This window comes from Anas platyrhynchos, chromosome 29 (assembly GCF_047663525.1).
Source record: "Anas platyrhynchos isolate ZD024472 breed Pekin duck chromosome 29, IASCAAS_PekinDuck_T2T, whole genome shotgun sequence".
Taxonomy (NCBI): Eukaryota; Metazoa; Chordata; class Aves; order Anseriformes; family Anatidae; genus Anas; species Anas platyrhynchos.
The window spans coordinates 2,886,907-2,914,072 of NC_092615.1; the positions used below are offsets into that span (position 1 = coordinate 2,886,907).

The following is a 27,166-nucleotide window of genomic DNA, read 5'->3' on the forward strand; positions in this document are numbered from 1 at the left end:
AAATAAATAACAACAACAAAACCACACCACAAACACAAAGCACACTGAACAAACCCAAACCTAATGGTAGGGAATGAAAACGATCATTCACTGCCTTTCATTCATCAGGCCTTTTTCAACAAAAAAAATTAATGGTAGACAAACGACTGAAGATCACCAACTACCGAGTACAAAGGAAAGTGTTTCTCTGTAATTTCCAGGCTCTGCCTGTGCAGGTAAACATTAACTACAGCATACGAAAATAAAACCATCCCCATTCAACTGCATTATTTAATTGATAATACGAAGGCCTAAAGCAGAGTGTTCAGATTACAGATTACAGCTGACCCTTGACATTGTGCCACTATCTGTAACTCCTTGAAAAACCCTTTAACTCCTTTTTCTGAATCTCTTCGTACTTGACCCATTACAACATCCCGCTGCTGATGTTAGCCAGATAGGGCCGTATCTTAAAAAGGACATCTCCTGCTAAAGTTTGATCTCCACATTTTAACAAAGAATGCTGAAATGAATTACCATTAAATATTTGGAGAGACCTAGTGATGACTGCACTCCAGGATGACCTACGGGAGCCCCAAGATTAACTGAAGGTCTCCCTCCCACCTGTAGAGTAGCTGACAGATGTAATATTTAGCTGCTGCTTTCTGCACAGATTAAGCAAAGCAGGAACTGTGGTTGGTCTTAAAGTCAGTCACCTTGACTGGAAAGAAGCCGGCTGCAACAGAAGGTTCCTTGAGGACTGGTGGGAGACATTTACAATGACAGTAAATGAGGTAACAGTTAAAGAGCTGTTAATTCTTATACTTCTGGGCACAATGTCCAGCTGCAGGCAAGATGTCTATTTCCCGGTGGTACAGCACCACGTAATCAGAGACCTGAGGTAAAGGAGAGTGTTAAAGCCTTCCTCTGAATCGAAGGAGATTGACATTTTCTAAGAAGTGGAAGCAACCAGTCCTGAGGATTTAAATATATCACCAGCAGTGACAGGAATTTTGTCCACCACATACCAGCACTGAGGCTAGAGAAGCACTCACCACACAGATCAGCAAGTCAGACTTCAGAAGCAAACAGCTGCTATAAATAAAAAGCTGAAACAAAACCAGGGCAAGCACAAGGAAAGAAACCTGAGAATTCTGCTGAACACTTGTGGCAACCAATGTGCCAAAAGCCTTCATTTCTCAGATTTCCCACCTGAGCTTGGGGCAGGCTAAACACAGAGGAGACACCTGATAGATGAAGACAGTAAATGGTAAGAGATTATTGTCAGAGATGGTTACAACTTGCATCTAAACACGTGAAGCCCAGAAGGAACATCCCCATGACCACTGTAGGCAGACGAACACCCGTCCAGTTCCTTTATGGCATCTTCTGCACAGTTCTGAAAGAGACTCCACAACCTCCCCACTAGGTTCTGAACCAGACAGCTGATTTCTTCACCCAAGGGTTCTCCAAGCCAATTTCCAATGGCATTTTTAAGCATCTGTTGAGCCTGGTTACGAGCTTACACAAATACAAGCACACCTACCAACTATCCGTTTCCTACACAACTCCGCAGCCATTTCGTTTTTTGCCAGTGCTGGTGCTTGTTCTACAATTCGAGCAGAAACGGTGTCTAAGAAGCTGATCTTTAAACTTTGCTGCATTCGTCATGTATTTTTACAGCCTAGGCAGGTTCCATGGTGGTTAGCAGAACATTTCATCTGTTTGGCAGGCAATTAGCATGGTTCTATCTATGGTTTTTGGAGGTAAGCCATTACCTTCCTGTCTCTTACTCTATGCCATTGACACGTCTCACTCTATTCATAGCTCTGAAAAAAGCAGAATTCAAATATAATCCCCAGGATAACGCCCAGAAGAACGTTAAAACTGTCTAATTTTGAACCTTACCTTGTCACCAATCTCACGAGTACTGGCAGGACAAGGAGAGAAGAAGAATCACTTTACAGCCACCTGGTTTCACTGCAGTAACACTACGGGCTTATGGAGTGTCACCTACTCAAGAGTTTCTAAGAATGTTAAAAAATGACCATATGACACGAAGAAAAACCTGCTCTGCTGTAGGCAAATATAATCGATTTGTGCCTGACAGCACAGAAATCAATATAGCCATTTCTAAATTTAGCAAAGCTGCAGCAGTTAACCAAAAATTGCACTCCTGGATGTCTCTCTCCCTGAATTCTCTTCTTAAATGTGCAGGCAGGTGGGGTGTAGAGAGTCAGCTGATGTTCCATTAAAGTTCCTGTTTAACTTAAAATGGGATTTAAATAAACCTTTTGCCCTCACTGTGTAACAGCATTCATACCTCATCTGGAGCCTGATAGTAAGGTATCAAAGGGTTAATTAACATGTATGCAATGTGTGGTTTAGGTAATATTAAATGGAAATCTCTGAACAGACAAGTGTCAGCAAGTGCAATGGAAATAAATTGGGCATCTCCTTCCACACTTCAACTTTCTCTCCCTAGATTTGCTCAGAGCTCTCTATGCTGCTTGTTCAGTAATTTCACGCTACGCTGCTTAACAATGTAAGCATGGAGGCTCAATCTAAAACTGCACTTCCCAAATGTCACTTGTTTGTGAACACATGGCTGAACCCAAAATTGCTTTTAATATTAGAGTGGTGCCTGCTGGCACTGCTGTAGTTAAGGGTCTGTCAGAACTTCCCCGATAAACCCCATTTTCTGGGGTGTATAACCACGACCATTTGCTACAGACAAGCCTGGCAGACAAGGTCACAACAAACTAACTTGATTTTTTTTTTTTTTTTAACATTTCTAAACCAAGTTTGCTTGGCCATTTTTGACTGTAAGACACTTAATGCCAATTTGAGGCCTCTCGCGGTTCTAGGTTTTTCTTACCATCTCCAGCTCCAGAACAAATTCAAACAGACAACTCCCAGTCCATCTCCACATGGTCTCAGACCCCACAGCTACTGCCACAATGTCTGCTTTACTGCCTCGAAGGACTCCAAAAAGATTACAAACACCAACCCTGGATTCATATCCTGGAACACTGTCAGGGGACAGCAGGAACAAGTACGTGACTTTTAGGTATGAGGATTTTCCTGTTCTGAGAATCATTTCAGTTGCACTCTGAATCTTCTAGCAATTCAGAGGTATGACCTGGCTGGCACAGTGAATGTGGGTATTTTATACTTCATGGCACAGCCACTAGCATGCCTAACGTTAGATGCTTTTACACCACTGTGGTTTCAGAAATGAAATAATAAAATCTATTTGTTTATTTTAGACAAGGAGAGTGCTTGGGTGCCTAACTCGTTGGCTAACAGCAGACTCCTTGAAACTGTGGGCTGAATATTACTGAAAAACTAAACAAGACAGACACTTCACCTTTCAGTAACCCAAAGGGCTAAACTTGCTTTCTGTGGATAAGCTGCTTGGACACTGAGCATTGCGATGTTTGATAGTCAAGGACTGCCTGCCTGCAGTTGCTGAGGATATAAATACCAAGAGATGGAAAAAAGCAGGAAAAAAAGGCTCCTGTGGGGTAACAACCATCTTCCTTTCCTAGTTGCCTTAATGATGCTCACTAATTAAAAAGGAAAACTAGGAAGAAACAGCATGGCTTTTTTCATGATTCTACAAGATCCCTCACTGTCTGCAGTGCCAGAAACAGCACTAGCTTCGAGAAGCAGGAAGGAGTGACTGGCATTAATCACAAAGCAACCACTCAGGCTAATTAACACACAGCAATGATCACTTCTGAATATAATTATGCGTGGAAAGTTTCAGCTTGGGCCGAATGTGGCGGAAGGCATTACAGCACAAAGGTGAAGGGTTAAAGACAGCATTTTCAACGAGCCTAGGATCCCAAAGCGGAGAAGAGAGTGACTACATTCAGTAATCATCTACCTTTCTTAGAATATAAACCCTGGTAAAGGAAAAATGGGCATCATTACAGTGTTCCACAGATTGAGGCACAGATGCACTTGCAGCCCATTTTCAGTGGAGTTGGTTTTGCCCAGAACAAAGCATTAGGATGCATTATGAAACCTGCAGAGTCACGCCGAGTTGATAGAAGAAAAATAAGTGAAGGAGATGATATAAATGCTATTCTAGAGTGAAATCTAAGTCTGCCTTTCTGGAAAGGAACATCTGAGGCAATTTTACACTGCTACCCCATGGCAATCATTTATCCTTTCCCCAAAGACTGTGTGGAACTGATCCCTAATTTAAAAATTCACAGATTTTATTGAACCAGTTATGCTGCACTGCATCACATCTAATGTACCAAAGACATCAATGCATTAAAAACAACCCATTTAAGGCAGACTTTCAAAAAAAAGAAAAACCATATTAATCAGTTTGAAATATATGCCCATAGCTGCTAATAATTCACATTTAAAAACCAGAGAACGCAGTATGCATTCTTTCATGAAAAACTGCCAGTGCCCTCGGAACTGTCAAAAGTAACAAAAACATACAAGAAATTTGTCCTCGTGAAATAGCCATACACAGCCATTCCAGCATGATTCTCCTCCTCAGACATGACTCAGCCCTTTTGTACCGTGCTGATGGTAGAGAAATTCAAATATTTTCAGGAGGTTATTGCTATATTCATATGAAAGTTTAAGATGTCTCCAGCTTATTCCTTCTCCTTCGGCATGTGCCTAATGAATTGTATTCAGTCATATCAGTCACCTTATTCATTGTGAAATACAGTTGGGATAATTCAGAAAACTAATCCAAACTTATTAGTTTCCAAACAACCTCTCCACAAGGTGGATGTACATTCAGCACTCAAGAATTACTATGCCCTTAAAATGACATGAATTATTAACAAGAACAAAACAACAACATGGAACAATGAAAGAGTATATGCTCAAAACAATTTCAGTTTTGGTCAAAAGGACAAGTCCCCCACTCAATCAATTATTTCATGAGCTGGTGGTCATAAGTAATCCCTTATCCAAACAGACACCTACTTGAGTTGCCATTTTTCCGTAGTCGATCCACCGCAAAGTGGCAAAGTTGGTAGACTCAGCACAGTTGAAACCGTGATTGAAGCCAGCATGGTAACCGTAAGGAAAGGTAATCATGAACTCTCCAGCTTCCTGGGTGATCTAAAAAACAAAAAAGGAAGACATAGCCCACGGATCAGTTGAAATAGCAGTTTGAGAACAGAGTTAAATCTCTCTGGTTAAATCTCTCTCTCTCTCAACTGGAGGGGAGGCAGAAGAGTCACTGCCAACTCTTGGCTAAACCTGGAACTTCTTGTTAACAGCAGAAATACCAAAGTAATTCTACTCATGAAAAACGACAGTACAAAGGATGGAAGCCGTCACAAGACCTGAACTCTTTTGAGTCAAAGTTAGAGAAACGATCCAGCAGTTCAGAAGATCAGCAAATCTTTTGATGGTCATCACTTCAGCTTATGTTACGTCCAAACCCATCTTCATACTCCTTGCTAGTTGAGACAAGGAAATTGGATTTCCCACCTAAACATCCACTCTGCGTTGCAGTGTCCCGTTGAAATACATGCTACTTTTCACTGTATTTATTTCCTCACTCATATTTATCATTCTTATTCCCATTTGTTCACCCATTAGTCAAACAACCTAAAAATTACAGCTCACCATTTGTCTACTCACATAAAATTAAAACAATAAGCAAAAAGATTGAAAACTGCAGATTACAGCTGTAATCAGAAGCCAATCAATTCCCAACACTTTTAGAAAATCACCTTTTAAAAACCTACAAAGAGGAGACATCGGGGAAGATAGAAAGGTAATTAAGCACTAGCACACATTTTAAGAACAACTGGCAGCAGCACAGCACGCTTTGAGCAATCCTCCCGGGCCAGCTCGCCAGCTTACCAAAATGTATGATAGCATCTCCCTTCAACAGACAGAAAAGAGGCAAAATTTGTCCTTCCCCTGTCTTTCTAAACCAGAAGTGCTGACCAGGCTTTCATAACAGCCACATGACGCTGCTGGATTATTCCCAACAACACAGCAGTTCGGAGCCTACAGAGGTTTTGAAGACCTTAGACCTAAAAACACAAGGATCGGTCCACATAGAAAATATGAGCAGAAATTAAAATATTTACCCACTACACTGATCAAACACCTAAACCTGCTAATTCTATGAACATTAGCAGCATAAAAAAAAATAAAAAATAGAAAAGAAAAGCTCATATGACAACACAAGAAGCTTCTGGATGAGAGGTGCCGAAGTCCGGTCTGCAGCCAGCTGCACGGCGCGTTCCCCATCCAGCCCCCTCCATAAATCAAAGCAGAGCGGTAGATTGCTAACTTCAGAAGACGGAAAGATTATGTTTCTGTCACGAAATCTACATCCTGGTGTCTTCATTTCAAGCCCGCAGTGTATGTCCTCCATGTCACTGCTGTCAACATTATCCCTACAATAAATTAGAAAGCACTCGAGATGATGGATAGGCCATGCAGAAAAGTAATAACTATTGAAAGAAAGCCAGCACAAACTGCCACTCATGGAGAAAGCCCTAAATTTACTGACTTCTGCAAGCTCTTGAAGAATAAATGGAGAAATCAATAGGAGATTACAGAAATACACATTTTTAATTATTAAAAAGCCCTAGTATTGATCTGCTTCTTTTTTTCCAGAAGTAAATACCATTATAGAGATTTATAAATGTGTGCTTATTCACTTCATTGAAGTCTGCCAAGAATTTAGATGAAGGGATCCTATCTCTGTTTCTAAAGAAAAATGGCACACATTCCCTGTCTCTGAATAATAGCGATCCTCCTTCAAAAGCTACTATTTCAGGACAGGGGTTATTCAGATACAGGCTGCTCTGCCTTAAGAGATCTCCTCCTCCTCTTCACATTTAAAAACAACCAGCGGCTGCCAGAGAGTTGAGAGAATCTATCACAAATACACATTTTCACCCCGCGCTCTGTAAATCAGGATTAGGAATTATATTTCTTTAGGTAAGATGTTAATAATCCCCCTTCCTTTAAAATATAAAGCTTGGCTTTGACATGCACTAGCCTCTCCTATTTTTGGGGGGGAAAAAAGAAAGAAACAGATAAAAATCAGATTCTTGGCATTCAGGTAGCACGCATTTTAAAGGTTCTACATATAATCAGCATGAAGGAGACACCAGACGTGAATCTGTAAAAAACCTTCACGTCGCAAATCAAAAGATTCAGAGCAGGAAGCCTAGCTGAGTGGGAGAAGGCTTTTTACCAAGCAACAAATTAGAAATTTCTTTATTTAAAGCACTTCACACCCCATGCCTATCACCATACAGAACAGTAAAGCTGACTTGGGATATGCTTGGAAGGAAAGCTTTCCTTTACTGACTTTTTTATGAACTCTTTTGCTCCTCTTGCATGGTTATTGATCAGAAACCACTTAACAATTACCAGTCAATGCCACTTTCCACAAAAACATGGAAAAGCAAACACAAAGATGTATCACTCCGGAGCAAACTCTGCCCACCTACAACATTTCAACTTTTGAAGTCTGACAAAAATTTCCTTCCTGTTCTGACCCCCTGCAGACACAAGAGCACTGCCCAAACACGCCACCCGAATGGCACGGCAGAAATTAAATCCTGTTTCCTGTTCTGTTCCATTCCACAGGATGGGATGCCAGCAGGGGGCTGCACCACAGACTGCACTTCCAATGCCTAGGTTGCACCAACAGGTACTTTTTAATCATTGTTATTTTCAGCTTCTTTAGATAAGCAGTGACCCCGTGACCCCTTGTTAGGCTCTGTTCAACGTGTTCTGGCACCATTTATGAAGCTGTTTTAACCAGAAGCTGTAAGAAAAATACCATTAATAGCAGCAAGACACAGCATTCAACTGATACTGCAGCAGAAAAGCATAAGAAGAATTTCTTTATGTGATGTTTAGGCCAATAAAGATAAGGTCGGACAGACTTTTCAGATCACACTGACTACAGGTTTTGTACTCTTTCGTGAGTATGGTTGGAATAGACATCTTTGAGCCTCCATCATCTCCATCGAGGGGCATCTATGCACTGAGATGCCACTCACATTCCAATCTGCCCAGCTACTTTCCTGAAATTTGTAGAATTAAAATCCTTACCAAAAAAAAAATCAACAATCAGATCCCACGATTAGATATTTTCATTATTATTTTCAACCGTATGTAGCAGATATCAATATTTTCACGCTTGGGATTTGAGTTTCACAGATAGAATTACAAGAAAAATGGTTTGTTGATCTGTAAGAACAATTTAATATCGACCATCGTGTGCAAACTAGGCCAAGTCTAGCCAGCCACTGATGTCGAACCGTAAGCACCACACATTGCTTCACGCAAGTCTCCCCTGCACTGACAGCAAGCTCATCTGACAAGCCAGATGATCACACTTCAAATTTCATTCATCACAGCCTTCCACCAGGAAAAATGAAACAGTCCCTGGAGCAGTAAATTGAATGAATTCATGGTTTTTATGCTATAAAAAAGCCAAGATCTTTTACCTCCATCTCAAAGAATCACTAGGCTCATCAAATAGGCGCCATACTTTGTCTCAGGTGGACTAACTCTAGCAAGACCATGCTTAAAACTGATCAGAGCTCAAGAGTTCTTACTTAGAAAAAGAAGGGCATAAAATATCTAGAATGCTGATGATGCAAGAGCGTTGAGGTTGATTCAGTTTGATTCTTAACGCACCAGAGTTAAGAATCACAGCATCTCCAACTCAATTCCCTTTCCCACACCCAGACAGGATCATACCCTAACACATTGTCTTAACCTCCCTGGCAGGACAAGAGCTCCATGCGCTGGTAACACGCAGAAGCAGTAGCTGCTTGATTGATTCTGCACAGATATGAAATCCGTGGTAAGCATGCTTGGCTGAGGAGATTTACTTCTTGTCCAGAGACTTTGAGAATAAGCATATTAAAGCGATCATGCCAAATAAACATGACCCAGCATTTCAAATAAGACGACTTAAAAGATACATGGATCCTTACTGGCTCTGTGTAGACAGAAGGCTTGTACAACAGAGAACCAGTACGTCTAACTCCAGCTTTTGATTCATACTGGATCCAGGAGAAAAAAAAATAAACTTGCGTTCAAGAATTAGCTGTGAGTTATGCAGCCTATTGATAAGCCATTGCACCTGAATTAGAGTTTAGCCCTGTCTACCTGGAGAAGCTCCGTAAGTGACGAAGTTACAATCTTTAAGTTAGCTCTTGTGAAAGGTTTTATGAATAGGAGGTACTTCACAAAGCATGTCCTAGACAAACCACAAATCCTCATTTACAGGTATCCAGCTGGTTTAAACTGATATGACACATTTAGCATAATAATGCATTCAGAAATTAAGCAAATTGCTCCCCGGGGGCTTGCAATGAATTGTTTCCTTAAAAGAGGGGGGTTGTGGTTTGCACAACTCAGCAGCTTACCAGCATCTCCAAAGTATCTTTTTGGTACATACCCGGTCAAAAGGAATGCCGTACTTCTTCAAGATTGAGGGCGAAATGAGGGTCATCTTGTGACGGAGGAAAGCGTCGCATCCCTGAGAGCTTCCAGGAAAAAATCCTGTGGAGACATTACAAAGAGGACTATCAGTTCTGGAGTGTTATATCCAATCATTATTTAATCAGAGATAAGATGACAAAATGAAAACCTGCCTAAATACTTCAGATAGATAAAAACAATAGGCATACGACTCAAGATGTCAGTAGTTAGCACATGCCTCGCTGTTTAAAATACCACATAAATCTTGTGGGGAAAAAAAATTGCACGTTGATGCACATAAGTGTTAATCCCATTCAAGTTGAGAGTTAGGTTGTAAATCATACATATTTGGGCATAAGCAACTTGGCCAGAGTTTCAGCAAAATCCTAACAAATTAAGAAACAGAACCTGGCTGTCTCACGTTTGGGCTAGAGTCTGAGCCACCCTTTTTCTGAATATGGACAAGGAAAAATTGACAAGCATGCACCATCTACTCCATACTGATATGTCCTTTTTATACCTTCTTTGATGGGCAGCTATATTATTCCTGGGAAAGTAACACAACTGTTATCAAACGATTCCAGAACGATCTGCCCTACATACCAGCCTAAAGGGAAAAAAAAAATAAGCATGCAGATGTTAATATGCAGTCAAAAGAAAGAAACAAAACAAAACAAATCCACTACAAGGTAGTGGAAAAAGGGAAACTTATTCATGAGCCACGGCAGTCACTCGTAAGTCTGGCAGAGCCAGCGTGATCTGACTCAGCATCTCAACAATACGAAGTGCAAGTTCAACCAGAGCCACAAGATCCACACCAAGTCATTAAAACAAACCACAAATAATTAAGAGTAGGGTAAAAAGCAAACAAAACTCTTGATGTCAGTACTGCCTTCCCCAAAACATCAGCAAGACCGATGTAAAAGCACTGTGTTCAAGACCATGTGTGCGGGTGATTCAATCAACAAATTATGTGTTTATAGGGATTAAAAAAACACCACCATTTAGGAGAAAGAAAGAAAAAAAAAAAAAAAAGGCAACCAAGCTCTGGAAGCAAAACTAATTGATGGGACATAATGGAAGGGGCTTCAGAAAGTGAAAAAAGGATTGCTGGATTCCAAGTTTTCTTATGTTTTTGTCCTAAAAGCATTTCAATTACAATTATGACTGTCTACTACCCAGTCTGTCATCCTTCTCTGCACTTCCTCTTTTTAATGCACAGTTTAAGTGGCTCTCATTAAAGCCACTAATAAAGAAGCACATTTTAAGTGATTAGCACCAATAACATGGCAACACATTAACATTTTCTCCATGGGCTCCACAACTCTCCCAGTGAGCCCATTTACAGCTCAGCTATTCATTTTCCATATTAATTGCACACTCATCTCTCCATAGTGAACCTCTTCATAGCATAGACCACTGATGCACAGGACAGGGAGGATGCCCAAGCAGTAATGCGGCTTCATTGTAGTTTTAAAGCATTACTCATCCCAACTTCCATAAGGCAACAACCAGCATAAAATAAATCATTGATAATTTGTGTCCGGTTTATTGCCAGCCATCACTGTGCTTCCAAAACTGATCATCAGTAAAATGAAGTTACAAACAGCAAGAGTCTTAATATTACTGTGTCAGACTTTGGTGTGATATTTCAGATTCTACAGAACACGAGTCATCTAGATTTATTAACTTTCTAATAGATGAAACAGTAGCTTCCATAAAACCTGACAAATGATTAAACAGAACTCTGCAGACCCGAAGTAACTTTGAAATACAACTTTTCCTGAGCAACAATTTTTAATATTAGTAATATTTAGGGATATTGTTTTCCCCTGCATTAGAGACAATACAACCATGCCCTAGGAAATTTATACCTATTTATTCTATATTTATCCTACACTATCAACTGATCCCTTCAGCGCTCTCCCCTTTTTTATTCAAGTGAAAAACAATCTCTATAATGACAGTCAGCAAGAAACACCATTCCTATGAATACCTACTTTACCGATATTATTATTATTTTGCATCAGAATACATGCAGACTTCCAGATCTTCCTGCCTTAGTACAGCAGTGCCTTTGCAGCATTATCTTCAACAACAGATTTAAATTATTAAAGCATGCCTCATCGAAGATGAAACGTGTAGATTTTGAGTTAATTATTCTGGGACAGCAGCTTTTTTTAGCTGGGCAGCACTCAGAACATTTGCAAGTACACAAAAATAGCAACAAAGCACAAACACAACATCAACAAATAAAAATATGTGTTTTTGCAGTCAGTCATCTTTCCTGAAGCTTCCACCATTACCAACTGGAAATCAGAAGTGCCCACACCAGAACACTGATGTCTGTGCTCGCCGTTCTCACCAAGGGCAGGAGGCAGCTTGCAGGATGACCTTGGCAGGTACTCAGGCAACAACACGCACGCAGGGTTTTCGGCAGCTGAGGCTGTCACTTTGTAAAGCCAAAAATTACAGCCAGCCTGGTGAGAGGTGGAAGTTTATCACAGCTCAAGCTAGCCCGGCTTTCTGAGATGGACTTTATTGTACTAAGAAGACAAAGAGGGACGAGGCTGGAATAAAAGGCAAGCCGCCAAACACTATGCATCATCACACGGGGAAGCAAGAACTCCCCTAGCTGTTCTCCATGAATGCTGTTGCTGCATTTGTAGGCACGTGCCTAGTTAAGATCAAAAGTAATCAATGCCAGTGCTGTATATGTAACATTGACAGAGTAGTGAGAAAGAATGGCTTATATCACACTGTTTCCCAGCAGAATGTGTGTAATGGGGGGAAATTATCACAAAGACCCCAAAGGCCACACGCCGCAGAACCGGAGCAAGAGTTCTCAAGTCACTGCCACAAACCTCCTGTTACACATGGAGATGCACAATGCATCTCTTATTAAATCCATTTCCCACACATGGTCTTACTGCCTCAAAAATCAAGTTTTTTTCCATCAATTTTAGTTAGGGCCATAGCGTGTCAGAAGTCTGAGGCTTTGAGAAAACAGTTGCACTGGTAGGAAATGTTCACAGCACTTCTGACAAGATGACAAGCTTTCTGCCCCTGAAACTATTATACCAATGCGGGTTCATCAAGCAGCTCTTGCAATAGTAAATTATAGTTGTCAGTTCAAAATCAATTCTTTGTAAACCCGTTTGAAAATTAAGGGTAGGATTCTCCTCTAGGATGCTTTAATTTTCACTAGGAAGATACCTGTATATTTGTCCAAGCAGCATTAAGATGGGAAAAAGCTAAACTTACCTTTTGCCAGGCGTTCCAACCTCTTGCCGTGTTCTGGAGGAATGGCATACCTAGGGGAAAGTCAGAGAAGAACAAAAAAATCATACCGCAACCTAAAAACAGTGAAGTAAAAATGGGCTAAAAACAACCATGGTAATAACTATCAGCACAGCACAAGTACAATTAACGTCTGGAAACATAACCAAAAATTTCGAGGTCTGGAAGGTATCAACATGAGTATAACACATGGGGGAAAGCCAGTATTCCCATCAAAGCCCTCAGACACGTTACACGAGGCGAGATATTTGTCTGTGATTGTTTAAAACACAATCACAGGACTTCATAAGGTAGAGGGATAACTGAGGTGACAAAGTGATGATACAACAGAAATAATTCAGCACAGGGAACAGCAGGCTTGGTTTCCACAGGAAAAGACAGCTGCAAAATAAAACCATAAGGCTGTGCTAAAGATTAACAAGTAAGACATTTCAGAGAGGCTGAGAAGGTGTGAGGGAGGGTCTGTGTGTATTGCCATACCTACAGGAAATGAAGATAAACATTTTTCAAAGAAAAATGCAAATCTTTTAGGTTTCATTCAGAAAAGTACATACTATTCATAACAGCAGTCAATGTCTATGTGCTGAATTGTGTTGTCTGACGTGAGAGGAACAGAATTCAACTTTTGGGTAATTTTCTTGAAGAGGTGAATGGAAAAAGCAAGATCTTGTGAGGAAAACAGCATTAAAGCATATGGGGAACAACTTCTGAACATTTTAAAGAAAGCTTTGTATGACTGATGTAGAAAGAGTGCAAAAAGTTTCAGATGTGTTCCCCCTCTGCCTCCCAAAAGTTCTTAGTTAGCTTACTGCTCTGAAGTTATACGAAGTTATATGAAGTTATTCACAGAAGCAAAATTCAGGTGTCAAGATTTTATATATTCAGGCTACGAGGTAACTGAATACCGTGATATACTTAAACATGTTTAAAAAGATGACAAAAATAATGTCAGTGGAATTTTTTAAACTGTTGTTTACACACTGCATCAAATTAAACATGGCTCTCATACTCATTTTTGTAACAGTAAGAGAGAATTTTGAAAATTTATATGTGAGAATTACATTTATTACTAGCTATAACTTCTGCACGACGTGAATAATAAAAAATGAGTTATTTTTGTTATTTTCAATAAAGTTGTCAAAACCATCACGTCTCATTATAACAAGTTGAAAACAGGATATTGTAAGCAGGCAACTGCATGATCTCAACAACAGCTAAAGAGTATTGCTCTACTAATGATAGCATCTCTCAAAGTTTTAAGGGCTTTCAGCCCGTCCCCTTGCTCAGCTTCTCAATTTTCAACTTAAAAGTTTATTTACAAAGTGAGGAGAAAGAAAGGAGTCATATCGCATATTGCTTTTGTCCACAAACAAAAATTTACCTTTTGTGATCTAGCAGGTTAGAAAGGATAACCAAGGAAAGAAATCATACATAGGATGCTTCAAGAAAGATTTAGACATTAAGCCGATTTAAACTGATGGCTTAAAAAAAATCTAAGGGAAAACACTATGTAGCACCTAATCTTATAAAATAATAAACATAGAAAAGGGCTCCCAATGTCCTCTGACCAAAGTTTAACAGTGCCTTAAATTGCATAATTGTCAAACAATTCAATTTCGTTTGTCTGGGACAAAGCTAGTAACTTCCATTTTACAAAGACCATTCATCACTTACATAAATGTGATAAAACTAATCCCGATCCAAAGCTCCTTTGTGGGATTAATGTCCCTTAAAACAGGGAAATGAGACCTTCCATTTCTTCTGGGAAAAATGCTGAAGGATTGGGAAAGAACTAATTTATGGCTACAAGGCTGCTGATGATTAATGTAATATCCCCAGTCTACAATGCAACCTTCACTTAATTAGTGTCTGTAATTGGGAGTTGTAAAGATAAGATTAATTGAATCTTGAGGATGTTAAAAGTTTAATATATTGGAACATGGTTATTGTGCTATCTGAAACTGCAGACCGCAAAAAGCCAAGCTGAGCTTTGGAGAGCAGTCCAGGGAGAAACAAAGAAAAAGGACTTGCCTGGATAGAAACCAGCAAGAAAGGAGGAATTTCCAGCTTATAAACAAGAACTATATGGAATAATAATATACAAATCAGAACACCCTACCACAGAACAGCCTCTCGGTAATAGCTGACTCCAATTTTATAAATTAACTTCTTTGTTTGGACCAAGTCTTTTAGGAAACAGTCTATACATCCTTATAAATGTATTCTTAGAAACTCACAAAGTTAACTGCAGAAGAGAATTAAGAGTAGGTCAAATTCTGCGTTAAGTTGCACTCACAAATCTGACCGATTTCCATAAAGATAGGCAATAAAGAATTTGGGCTGCTATTTAAAACCAGTAATAGAAACAGAAGGCTTCTGCAAGCATTGCACAGATTGAGCTAGCTAGCTGTATATGATCAGACATAAAATGATTGATTACAAGGTAGAATAACAATGGAGGTGACATGGAAAGATTCGAAATTGCTGCAATCAAAGGAGTATTGTAATTGAGCATATAAGCATCCACGAAGGGCTGCCTTTTGTGTAAGACCTTATGGTAGCATCCTCCCGCTTTCACTATGAAAAACGGCCAGGCACTTATTAGGAACAAAATACTTGACAGAGGGAACTGACAAAGCACTGTCACTGGAGACGATTTCTTACCGTCCTTCTTGCACCCACAGGTTGGGGTTCAGATCAACAGCAAAATATCTTTAATTCCAGAGACAGCTGCCAAGATTACGCATGGTAATGCATAGCCAATTACTTCTTTTTCTATACGCATCACTTCGAACACTTCAAGGGTTTTTTTCATCAAATAGTAGGGTTCTTTTTCCTTTAGTACCCCAGCCCTAACACTAAGAGAAATAAGTTTGCTCTGGATAAACACCAGAAACAAAACCATCCTATCAAATATCTTAAAAAGGAAAAGAAAAAAGAAAAGCACATGTAGAACTGCTTCCCTTTCCTGCCCCATTCAGATGATAGCATAAATGCATTCCACAAAGACATGAAAAGAGAAGAAAAAGCACTGAAAAATACCACTGGGACTTTTACATCAATTGGTCAAAATAGACCACAGTCTCCATTAAGGTTCTCAAACTGGGCTGTGTCTGGAATACGAGGCTGACAACTACCCAATGCTTCACCACTGTTGACAGAAGCAGTTTCATGACATCCATCTGCCCGAGTAAGACTCAGGAGCACAGCAGACCTAACTCTGACACAGCCTTCAGCAGATATTTCTTTCCAACCACAGCAAAGATGGAGCAAGGATTTTCTGTCGTCCCGAACAGCCACAAAATTAAAGAGAAGTGATGCTGGCAGCATAAATATTTTAACAGCCCTTATTAATAACTATCTTTTTATAGGCTACTTCTGCTTCAGAGAAAACATCCGCAACAGCCAAGAGAAAAAACAAAAGTGCCAAAAATGCTGACCTTGAGCCACTGCTTCAAGTGCAATATCTGTCCCTTCTGGTTCGTACAGGCTCCCCAGTAAGAGCTAAACTGGTGCAAACAGTGCCAAACCAGCGACTGCTTCAGGTGCATTGAACTTCCAAGAAATTGGGCTTGCAGACAAACCAAGAGACCACACCTCAAGTACCTGCTCCCAAGGGTCAGCTCAGCCTTACCTTGGTTGGCTGGTTCAAAGGGCCAAACTTAACCCCAAAAGCTGCCACGCAGCAGTTTGCTGAATTACTGCATGAATAACGTCTTGCTGCCTTCCCAGGGAACACAAGATTTACAGAACAGAAAAAAAAAAAACCCTCAAGATAAAAAACTTACAGCTATATGACTCAAATGTCATCTTACCCTGAAGTCAACAATCTGAAAGTAATATACTGATCCTTCTAAATTACCTTTTCCTACTCTTTCTACTAAAACAAGAGCAAGTCCCTGAAATAGATTAAGTATCACTTCTACGAAAATGGAACTCACTGTTCTACATGAAAGATTTTCAGCTTCCAAACTTGTTTCACGAAACCTAATTCCAGCATATCTGATCTCTATTTCCGTTTAATTTTCTGAGTTCTTGACTATCCTGCAAACCTGATTCTAATGGTAATTACCAGGCATCGGGATGACGGGTCTAGAAGGTACATGCCCCAAAGCCACAAACGTGTGAGATGATCATTCCCATCGAGTGCTAGCTTGCTTTTGTTAACAAGTAATAAGTTTAACCGGACAGTCCCCTTTTTATCCTTAATGCGAAAGATCCTTCCTATTTGCCATAAAGGATGTCATTAACGGTGTAATTTTCTTGGTGTTTTGTTTATTCCCCTGGAATGGCTTGATGGATGTGGATAATTATCAGACTATAAAAGCCAGCAAATGTGCTATTTTCTATCGCTCTAAATCATCAAACAAATAAAGTGTGAAACAGCATTTTTGAATACAATTTTCCCCTCTAATGGCTTCGAATTATTATCGGGAACAATGAAAATAAATAAGCAAATGTCTTGTGAGTTAAGAATTAAACGAGTGTGTCAGTGAAAAAAAGAGAGTACACCGACCATCCTGGGATACAAGGACTGGTTCAGAAGCCAGTAAAGGATGACATAAGAGGGAATTCACTGCTGCAATGTCACCGCTTTCCGGCATCAGATGTTCTTCAGGGGCTTTCCAGGCTAGCTCAGATTCTGACCTAAGGCTGCCTCGTCAAAGTTGGAGATGAGGATGGTTCAATTTTGTCTCAAAAGCTATTAAAACATTTTACCCGTAACAAAGCGCTGCTGCCTCAGGCAATCCTCAGCCCACTCGCACCCTCCCCACCAGTTCCTCCTGGTTTAAGGGACACCGTTCTCACCTGAAGCTATCATTAGCTTCGGCAGAGCGCCAGAGCATCCCGTCCCTTAGTTCAAGCTTCCCTCAAAGCTTCCAAGCCCTTTTCTTGCTACAGCTGTGACACAGGCGCACAGATTTGGATAGTTACGACACCGAGCACGTCAGCAGCTTGGCCTCTCCTTCGCCAAAACGGAGCAATTAAGCAATTACTAGATTACTAAACCGCAAGCGCCCGCTCTCTACTGGGGATTGGGCACCACGGGCAGAGGTTCAGCTTCAGAAATGTCACTTCAGCCCGATTCCTGTTAGAAGGTAAGAAAGTTAATTTCACAGTGTCTGCACAAGGTCTGGCCAAACAGGGCCCACACAGTTTAACACGCTATAATTACTGAAATAAGGAACGCAAACAAAAAGCGAAAGCACATTTAAAATGCCTAAGACCACGCGTCAAGCTGGGGGTTAGTTATCTGTCTTCAAAGCAGATTTAGTTGTGCCAAAAATATTGACCCTCTGAAGATTCAAATGCCAGCCTACTCTCAGTGGTGACATGCAGAATAAAAAGCTATTATTTCAATCTCTGTAAGATAAAGTGTGTCCATAAATGCATAATCTGAACCTTAACCTTCAACGTCTTTAGCCTCCCTGACAGCAGAAATGCTTCCAAAAAAAAAACCACCAAACCTTAGTCTATCAAGAATATTTATCACCTGATAGAAGCTGTAAGAGCCACTACTATGTGCAGAGGAGTTCCTCGCCTGCAAAGTTCACATCCTGTTTCTAAGACCTATTTTTTTTTTTTTTTACAAGGTAAGGTATTTATAATACATCTCCTAGCAGTGTCAAAACAAAGCTCAGAGCAATAATCAAAGTTTTTCTGCACTGTTCTTAAAGCTGGTTTTGCAGCCTGTCTGGAGAAAAGGCATTTCAACAACAAGAATGGATTGCTCCTTCGTCGCAAGCACTGTCAGCTCCCTACCCTTCAGCCAGCTCTCTTTTTCCTCTCCTTTACTGTCCTCCACGTTTAGCAGTCCTCCATCCCTTTCTCCCTCCCAATTTGTTAAGAGACAGCAATCAACACTGCTTCTTCTCCTCATCGGTATCTGAGGTTATCCAACAGTGAATTTTTGCTTTAGGTATTCAGTTCCACTTCTCACAATCACCATTTGGAAAGGAAAAAATCTCCGGCCCCCCTCATCTGTCCCCCTCTGTTGTGGCTCCTCTGCATCAAGAATGCAAACACGTGCTCCGGAGATAAGACCGCACACGGATCAGAGAGCTCCTTGTTCCTAGGAAAAAACCTTTATTGAGTGTCTGCAGTTTTATCTTTAATGGATCATTTTACAGGACAATAGATGATGGAATTCAGTATCTTTAACCAGCAGTGTCAATGATTTCAAATAATGACATTTTTATTGAAATACACATAGGAAGAAAGATAAACACAGAGGCTTGGGAGTATCTGCTCAAAAAGCCATAATAAGGAGTAAATAGGTAATGACAGAACAAGATTACAACCACACGAGCACACCAAATCAACCTGTCTTCTAAAGCTCAGAGAAAAATGAGCTCTGAAGTCAGCTGCTCAAATGCAACCCTATGGGAATGAGCACAGGAAGAAAACCAGGACAAAACCTGCTCAGAAAGGTAACAGTGAGCGCTCTCAGTGTGGAGGCTATTCCACATGATAAGATCCCTCTTCCATTAGCATAGCTGTCTAATTATCAACCCCACTGCCAACCACAATACCGAGAAGTAGCAAGTAATTTTGCTCTTAACAGAACACCCAAGATGAGAAACCTCCTCCTTCCCTTAAGAAGCTGACGTCTGGGCAATTACAACCCCTGAGTTTGTTCTGCAGCAACATTAGGCAGGATATTTCAGGCCACTCTGGACTTTGTATTGAATCCTAATGGATCGACTGCTGGAAGATTACCAATGGTTACCGATCACAAGTCGTTAAATCCCTCTCATCAAAAGGCTCTTCTTAAAGCTACCATGAGCTAGAAATAGTATTAGAGACATTAGTTTCAAGAACTAGCATCAGACAGCAGCTTTTTAAATTTCTGATTCTAAAGCAATAAAAATTTTCAAGAGGTGCACCTGAACTCAAAACTTCAGACCGTGCAGAAGACAAGCAGGCAATTAAACATTTCACATTGTTTCACTAACCTAGAACTAACCTAGAACTGAGAATGTAAGATTTTTCCAGAACTCAAATGCAATTTTTAAATACTATTTTAAAACAGGGAGTTTAAATATGAACAACCATCTGGTCTTGGAAAGACTACCAATGTAACAGTCCAGTAAGCTTCACAGCAACAAATGCCGGGCACAAAGCACAAAATTACAAATCACATTGGAGTGATTCTACTTCCACATGCACAAAATAAACCCACAGTCTGCTTCTGCATGCAGTGAATGAGCTGTATGAAGGGGGTATTTTACTAAGAAAAGGTGTTTGGGGGAAAACATTATGAAATCATTTATTCATTCAGTTTGGCCAAGAAGATAATTAGTATACAATTCAACAGAGATGAATGACTATAATATGCATCCTCTTACCATTCGCTGTTATTTGTTTTGAAGAACCTGTTCACATCACATTTATTTCCCTAAACTGGTAATCAGATTATTAATTACTGGTTCCTTTCATAATGGAAACTGTACCAACACAAAAAGAAGCAAAGATTGTGCTTCAAAGCCCTTACACGGTAAAAAGGCCTCAGCACAACTCAAGAAACCTGGAGAAAAAGAGGTAACCAGGGGAGATCACAGATGTTTTATCTTGTGCCAACTGGCTTGTGAGAGCTGCCTCCTTCACTGGGCACCAGCACATGTTTGCTCCTGCTCGCTGCTTTTGGAGAAGAATACAGATAGCTTCCTACAGCAGACCAAAAGAAATCTGTTGGTTAGTAATGAAAGGTATCTTTGAAACCCCTTGTGCTAGAGATGCAATGCCACTACACACATTTCCTTTTGGAGGAAGAAAACATTCCAAAGATGTAATGATCCTCAGCCACCAAACGAGGTTGTTACAAGCCACAGCAACGCCTTTGAAGCCAGTGCCTGTGCTCCACCAGCATCAGAACTAGGAGTGCTGGAGCTAAGGTCTGATAAAGATCAGTGACACAGCTCGTAAAGGTTCCTGTGTTTCGTCTGCTCAATCCCCCTTGCCACGTCAGTTGTCCAGTTAGAAATGAAGTGGCTAGAAACCCAGCACAGACGTTACTTAGAACATTAACTAGTTAACAATCACACAGCACTCCAACGACGCAGAGTGCTATTTAAGTACTGCCATTACGATAGGCTTCTGTTATTTTAAACTACACTTGTACTGCACTTGGCGTCACCCAATGTCAATTTTCTCTCCTGAGCAAAGAAAAAAATCCCTGCTGATTTCTGCCAATGTGTTAACAAAACACGAATACAGACAAAGCTCTGCAGTGCCACTGTTAGTTCCTTCTCTGAACCAAGCCGCTTCAGGGCCACGCCAAGCTGGAATTTGCAAGCTCGTTCTCCCCCAGGGCCCAAGTCAGATCATGCTGAAAGAGCTCTGTGAAGCATGGAAGCACATCTCCCTCCCATCTTGTCTCAGTGGCAGAGTGCACCGTTCAAAAGGCTCAGTTATTAAAACCAATCTGTGATCCTGTCAGACTTCCATAGATCTTCATTTCAAATCAGGCCTGAGCTTTGAGCAGACACTTTCAAAACGCAAGAATGAGTTTCAGCAAGAGCCTTCTTGGATCAAAGGCACGCTTCTTTCAATCCAGACTGGGACTACTGAGCTGTGATGAATTATTAGTGCTGGCGGAAGCGGCAGCACACGCATTAAATGCTGGAGTAGGAGCCCACTTGAAGACACCACTATAAAAATAAGAATGAGATCACAAAGCAGCATTACCACCTCTCAAGATCATTACGGAAGAGCACAAAGATGAGCCATGGATTAGAAGGATCCTCACTTTGCTAGGCTCAGAACAACCACTAGCAGGCAAACCCCAACTTGTAGGAGTTTTTAAATTTTGTTTTTAATTTCAAGAAACTAAACGCACACAATAGAGATGGGTGCAAAATGCATACACTGAAAAATCAAATGGTATCAGAGTGTGCACTAATACTGTATCTTCTGCAGGGGATGTAGGCAAGAATAAGAATAGTAAAAAGAGCAGAGGACATCAGCTGGGAGGAGAAGAAGAAAAAGCACTGATGTGACAGAGCTGAGAGGAAGGAGCAGAGCGAATGGATACCAACAGCCAGCCGGCTGGCTGAGGTCACTTCACCCATTCCTACAGAGCAACAGCCCCTCCTCAGAGGGTTTACACAGCTGATCCCATCAGTCTGAGTCTGCTGTGGCCTTCACAATATTTTCTGTGTTAGATGAGAGTGAGTGCAGAAAGGCAATGTGCAAGTCCTACCTGCCCAGAATACCACTCCTCCCCTGCATCATGAAAAGTTATCTTCTAATAATCGATCTACAACAGCATAACACCACAATAAAACTCCAAGCCCATTAGAAAGAAAAATCCTGTTCCAACTGCAGGCACCTGATTTGGAAGATAACCCCCATCACACATCCCTGGGCTCCTAGTGCTTCGTACAGTTTGGTTTGGTGACTTAACTACATTAAAAACACTCCAGTCCCCACCACACGCCGATCCCTCGGACTTGTAAAGCAGCCTACCAAGCAGCACCGGCCCCTTTTTCGTTAGGGTTACATCATCCTTCAGGCACAGCACCACCTCCAGGACTAACAGCGCCCTCAGCCCTAGGGGAGCCCGGGGGAAGGCTCGTTTGAATATCAGCAGCGTAGTGAGGTTTGTATTGATTAACTAATGACTGCGGTATATGAGGCTTGAAAGGCTGTATTAATAACTCACTGCTGCACTGCTCTCATTTATCAGTGAATTACAGGGGGATGCAACTCTGCATCTCAATATATCACTCCTTTCATGAATCTCGGAGCAAAATCAACATGCACACAAATTCTCAATGCAGAAACCCAAAGCGTTCACCTAGCAGTTGTGGAAGATGTAGCAGAGTGAAAAGCTGCTCTGCCTGGTCATACTTTATCTCCCTTTCCTTTGATTTCTTTTAATGAATATCAGTGTTCCTTCCTCTATCCCTTTTATCAACAGAAAAGGGTCTTGCTTTGCCAAATCTGCCAGAGAGTAAATGGTGTTGCAGTTAATCTATAAATCAACCATCACCATAAATTCTACTTTTTCAATCCAAAACTGCAAAGCTGTAAAACAGATTACATGGGATAGCAGAGGCTGGAAGGAAATTTGTGAGCTGCAAGGAGCCCCTTGCTGCCAAATGGCCTTCCTCTGCCTCTCCTTTCTCCCCCATTCCACCCCAACAAGCCGATAAATCTCTACTGTCACGGAGTGGAACGCACAAACAGCAAACGTGCACACCCATTTAAAAACAAGCCAGCCTCGTACGCTACCCAAGGAAGGCTGAAGACCTTGGAGATCAAGGGAGGTGAGGGAGAAAGAAGGCTGCAGAACGTTCTGAATTCCCTAAAGCCAAGAAATGGGGCAAGGAAAACTCAGAAAATAAAAATAAAAATCTCTGTATGGAGAGGGGAAAAAAAAAAAAAAAAGCCACCGTACCAATTCAACCAATTCAGAGTCCTCAGCTGCCTTAAGTGCAAAATGCCTCTGTGATTCCTGCTAATCTGCCTTTAAGAAACTCACAGGATCTCCAGGGTGCGAGGGTTACTGAGATCCCAATAATCCAGACTTCTAATCACATCTGATCAATTCAGTGATTCAACCGCCCTGTGCAATGGCTCCCTGAGGGACTGTAATAGAAGGCAATAAATGATGCAAGGGACAAGTGCCCTTCCCCCTGCTGCCATACAATTCGGTATCAAAAACTCAGTCCAGCTGCTTTAAATGGGATTACATGAAGCCCACAACAAACTGCAACATATGTGAGCGCGTGTTAAAGCAGGAGGATGGTGGAGAACACCACACAGGGGAAACAGGGACAAGGACCCCGTGTCCTGCATCGAAAAGAAAGAGAGAACCTGGAAGAGTGGAGCTCTGTGCCTGCATTAGGTCATTTTATTTCCCCAAGACAGTTTTCCAGGGATCAACGTTTTCTGTCCTGGAGGGAGGACAGGACAGGAATTTTGACTACAACAGCTGCAGTGCTCCCTAAGACAATAATGAAAAATAAAATCAGCAGTAAGATGCTCAGCACTTGCATATCTGCAGCTGCTTTAGTACATGCTATCAGCCAAGAATAAAGAGGGCTGGCTCCTTGTACAATCCACTCTCAGGGGAACAAACACGTTCTGCTTTAGATCTCCCCCATTATATCACTCTTAGAAAGTGTGCTATTTCCATGTTGTTGGTGGCATCAGTAAGAGATACTACGAATTTATTAAAAAGCAGATGCTACAAACAAGCCCTCCCCTGGACTCGTTTTCATTTTCCTCAGTTCCAACAGAAAGACTTGGCCTGCACAGACATCATGGCTAGAGAACAGGAAGAAAGAAGGTCAAAATCCTAAAATACTGTAACCAAAGTTTTCAGGTAATTCTACATACTTTCAAGGAAGCAGTGTTGAGACCTTTACAACACAGAATTCTAGAGTGGTTTTTAAAAATGTAATTCTATCAGTGACCAATGCTTTCAACTAATCACATTATTTTAAAATTCCTTGGGTAATTTGTCCTTAATTCCACATAAACTGCTGTTCTGGCAAAAGTGTACTATGTGATATCAAAGTCAAACAGATTAGGCATGATCCACTTTCAACAAGGGAACGTTTTAGAAAGGAGACCATACAACTTAAAAGCTAAAGCTGGCTCCCTCTCTTAATTAAAGGGGGATTAAACATCCATCATGATAAGGAAACAGAGACATTTTATAGAAATTGATTACCATCCTCAGTGTCACTCTGGTTTAACACCTGCAGTTTCTGAGAGACAGATTGCAGTATAACATCCCACTAATACTTACAAAAAAATGTATCAAAAATTGTTGCAATATGGCAAGATCAGTCACAAAAATCGGAGAAAAATGACCTTATTACCCGGTCAGCTGTCATCGTGTTGACAAAACAAGATGGAGACGGTACTAAGTGTATTCAACCAAGTTCACATGGAGATCACAGGCATTTCCAGTTTCCTTGGGTACTTCCTTACTACTGCAAGCCCTGCAAAGATTGGCATTGCATTGGCTTCTCAGGGCCAAGGGACATGAAAGGTCTCAGCACCACTGTGTCCAAGAAGAGAGCTTTTCTGAGGCTCAAATGAAACCAGTTGAGGCTGCACTGCTCACCACTCTGTAAGGTGAGAAGTGCTGGTTGGTGCTGCTTTGGCAGCATTAGACCATGGGGCTTATTTTGTTACCCTAAATCTGTGTGATTACTACTGCTGCAGCAATTCAGAAGTGTAAAACAATAACCCTCATCTAACACAGGAAGAGAACCTCCATCACTGATACGCAAGACCACAACGCACATCTATGCACTCACACATTTTTGTAGAGATGGGATGGAATAAAATGAAATGATGGTGGAGTATCTCAGTGTTTAAAAATACGCTTTTGAAACAGCAAGGGCTGAGACGCATGCATTCCTCAATAAAATGCCATAATAACCATGAAGTATTATACTTGGCATGCAGTTTTGTTGCTTCTGTCACTATAAAAAATCAGTCCTCTCTTAGCGTCATTTGACAATATGCTCTATTTTAGATCTCAGCATATGAATGTACAAGGTAATTATACATAATATGTATAATTGATACAGTAAAAACTCCTACCACAAGAGGTTTAATATAGGGCTGCAAAATGAAATACATTCAAACTTTTGGAAAAAAAATGAAGACGGACTATGAAAAGGTTGTAATTAAACTACTAATGTGAGAGGGCCATTTTATTATAATTTGAGAAACAAGCAAGCAAGAGACTCAATCTGGCAGCTCCCTGCCTGAGAAGCTTAAAATGAAGTTTCCCAACAAATTCATGGCACATTTGATGGATAGTGCCCACACCTTCCATATTACCTCTTCAGTCTAATCTGACTTATCTTCTAGTTAAATCAACGGAAGTGTGACTACAATGTAGACCAGATACACTTGAGGAACAGAGCATCAAAAAGGTGATCAACTTCAATAATAGGCAAGCAGAATCCTACAGGGCCAGTATAGGTATCTTCACAGAAGCAATCATACTGGTTCAAGACAAATGGTGTTCATTCTTCTTGGTATAAGACAAAACTTAAGAAATAAATTAATTTCAATCTACAAGCACAGATGAATCATTTAATGATACTGGAAGCAGGGAAAAAAAACCTGTCTTCCATTACCCCTTTTCCTCTCCCCCATCACTGCTGCAGTACTTCACTTAGCACCGAACAACATTTTAAGCTGCATCCCCAAGAACACAACGCTGTGCAGAGAACTCATTTTGCTACAGTCTGTTCTACTTAGCTCGCGGAAAAGGAATGGCACAAGAAAGTGTTGGCAGCAGGACTTCACTGCAGTGAAAGAGACACATATTAATCAAGGAGTTGTACGGCCAAGCAGCTGCTCATTAGGTTGTACAAAGAAGTCATCTTCAGTTGTTGAACCACAAACATTTATTTCAACTCTAATCCCACTCCCCAAAGTACCTGTTTTGCAAGAGGTATAACCTAGAATTCTGAAGACAGAAATAAATACATATATGTAAAAGAATCCTTCAGTAACTACCCTCCTTGACCTGCAAAAGAGAGAGATTGCTTTTGCAGCTTTTGTCCACTGAGGTGGCTTTTTGTGGTCTGACTGTATCCAGACTTCCCTGAGAATGCACTTCACCTCTTCCATGAAAAATAAACATGTCCATTTCTTGCCTAACTCACTTGGATGAAGTCTGGGAACTAACTGCAAAAGGCCCTATTCCTTTCTCACCTTGTCTTTAAAAAGAACCAGAGCTGATGGCTTCTCACTGCTCCCACTTGCTACCCTGCAAAGCAGGGCTCTGGTTACACAGCCTGAATTAAAGTAGCCCAAGATAATTTATGAGGGACATGAAGAAAGAGTTATGTTTTGAACAGACAATTTTGAGGCAGAATACTACCAATATACGGAGTGCTTGGTTTCACTATATAAAAATCTCTGACAGCCAAACAATAACTCTGCCTCTTATTTTAGAGCTCAACCCCAAACTGGTAGACTTCGTAACTCTCCACACTCCTGCTATTCCCTGAGGTGCTTCTAAGATGATCACTGTCAGAGTCAAAGAGTCTATAAAAAGGATGAAGGAAGCTGGGAAATTTCCACAGTGGTAGTGCCAGAAAAAAAACAGAACTAACATTTTAGCCATCTCCGAGTAAAGCCAGGCTGCACCACTGGAATTTCATCGCTGAAGTCCACGAGCTCCCCCAGCTGACCTTTGGGATCACTGCAACCGCATCCAGAAGATGGGCTATTGCTCATGTGCCTGGAAAGTTCCAGTCTGCTCAAAATGGTATTCACATTTACCCCTCAAAAGCCCATGCTTCTTCACAGAAGAGCTTAAGAGCTCATTAACAGAAGTTGTCAGAGTGAAGAAGAAGGAAGAAATGACTTGGGCAAGTGACATACTCTTGCCTGCTGCTTCGGGGAACAGCAAGAAGGCCAGCCAAACCAGCAATGGCAT

General features: G+C 40.9%; 1 protein-coding gene across 4 annotated transcripts in view; it reads right to left on the reverse strand.

The window, feature by feature from the left end:
- The window catches only part of KDM4B (lysine demethylase 4B), a 90,373-nt gene that overhangs the window by 42,240 nt on the left and 20,967 nt on the right, over window positions 1-27,166 (reverse strand). For all 4 annotated transcript variants that reach the window (XM_027471888.3, XM_072029090.1, XM_072029088.1 and 1 more), the window contains exons 6-8: window positions 12,706-12,755; window positions 9,419-9,522; window positions 4,945-5,082 (exon numbers count right to left, since the gene is read on the reverse strand). In XM_027471888.3, the coding sequence (XP_027327689.2) occupies window positions 4,945-5,082; window positions 9,419-9,522; window positions 12,706-12,755 (292 nt within the window). The remainder of the gene's footprint in view (window positions 1-4,944; window positions 5,083-9,418; window positions 9,523-12,705; window positions 12,756-27,166) is intronic.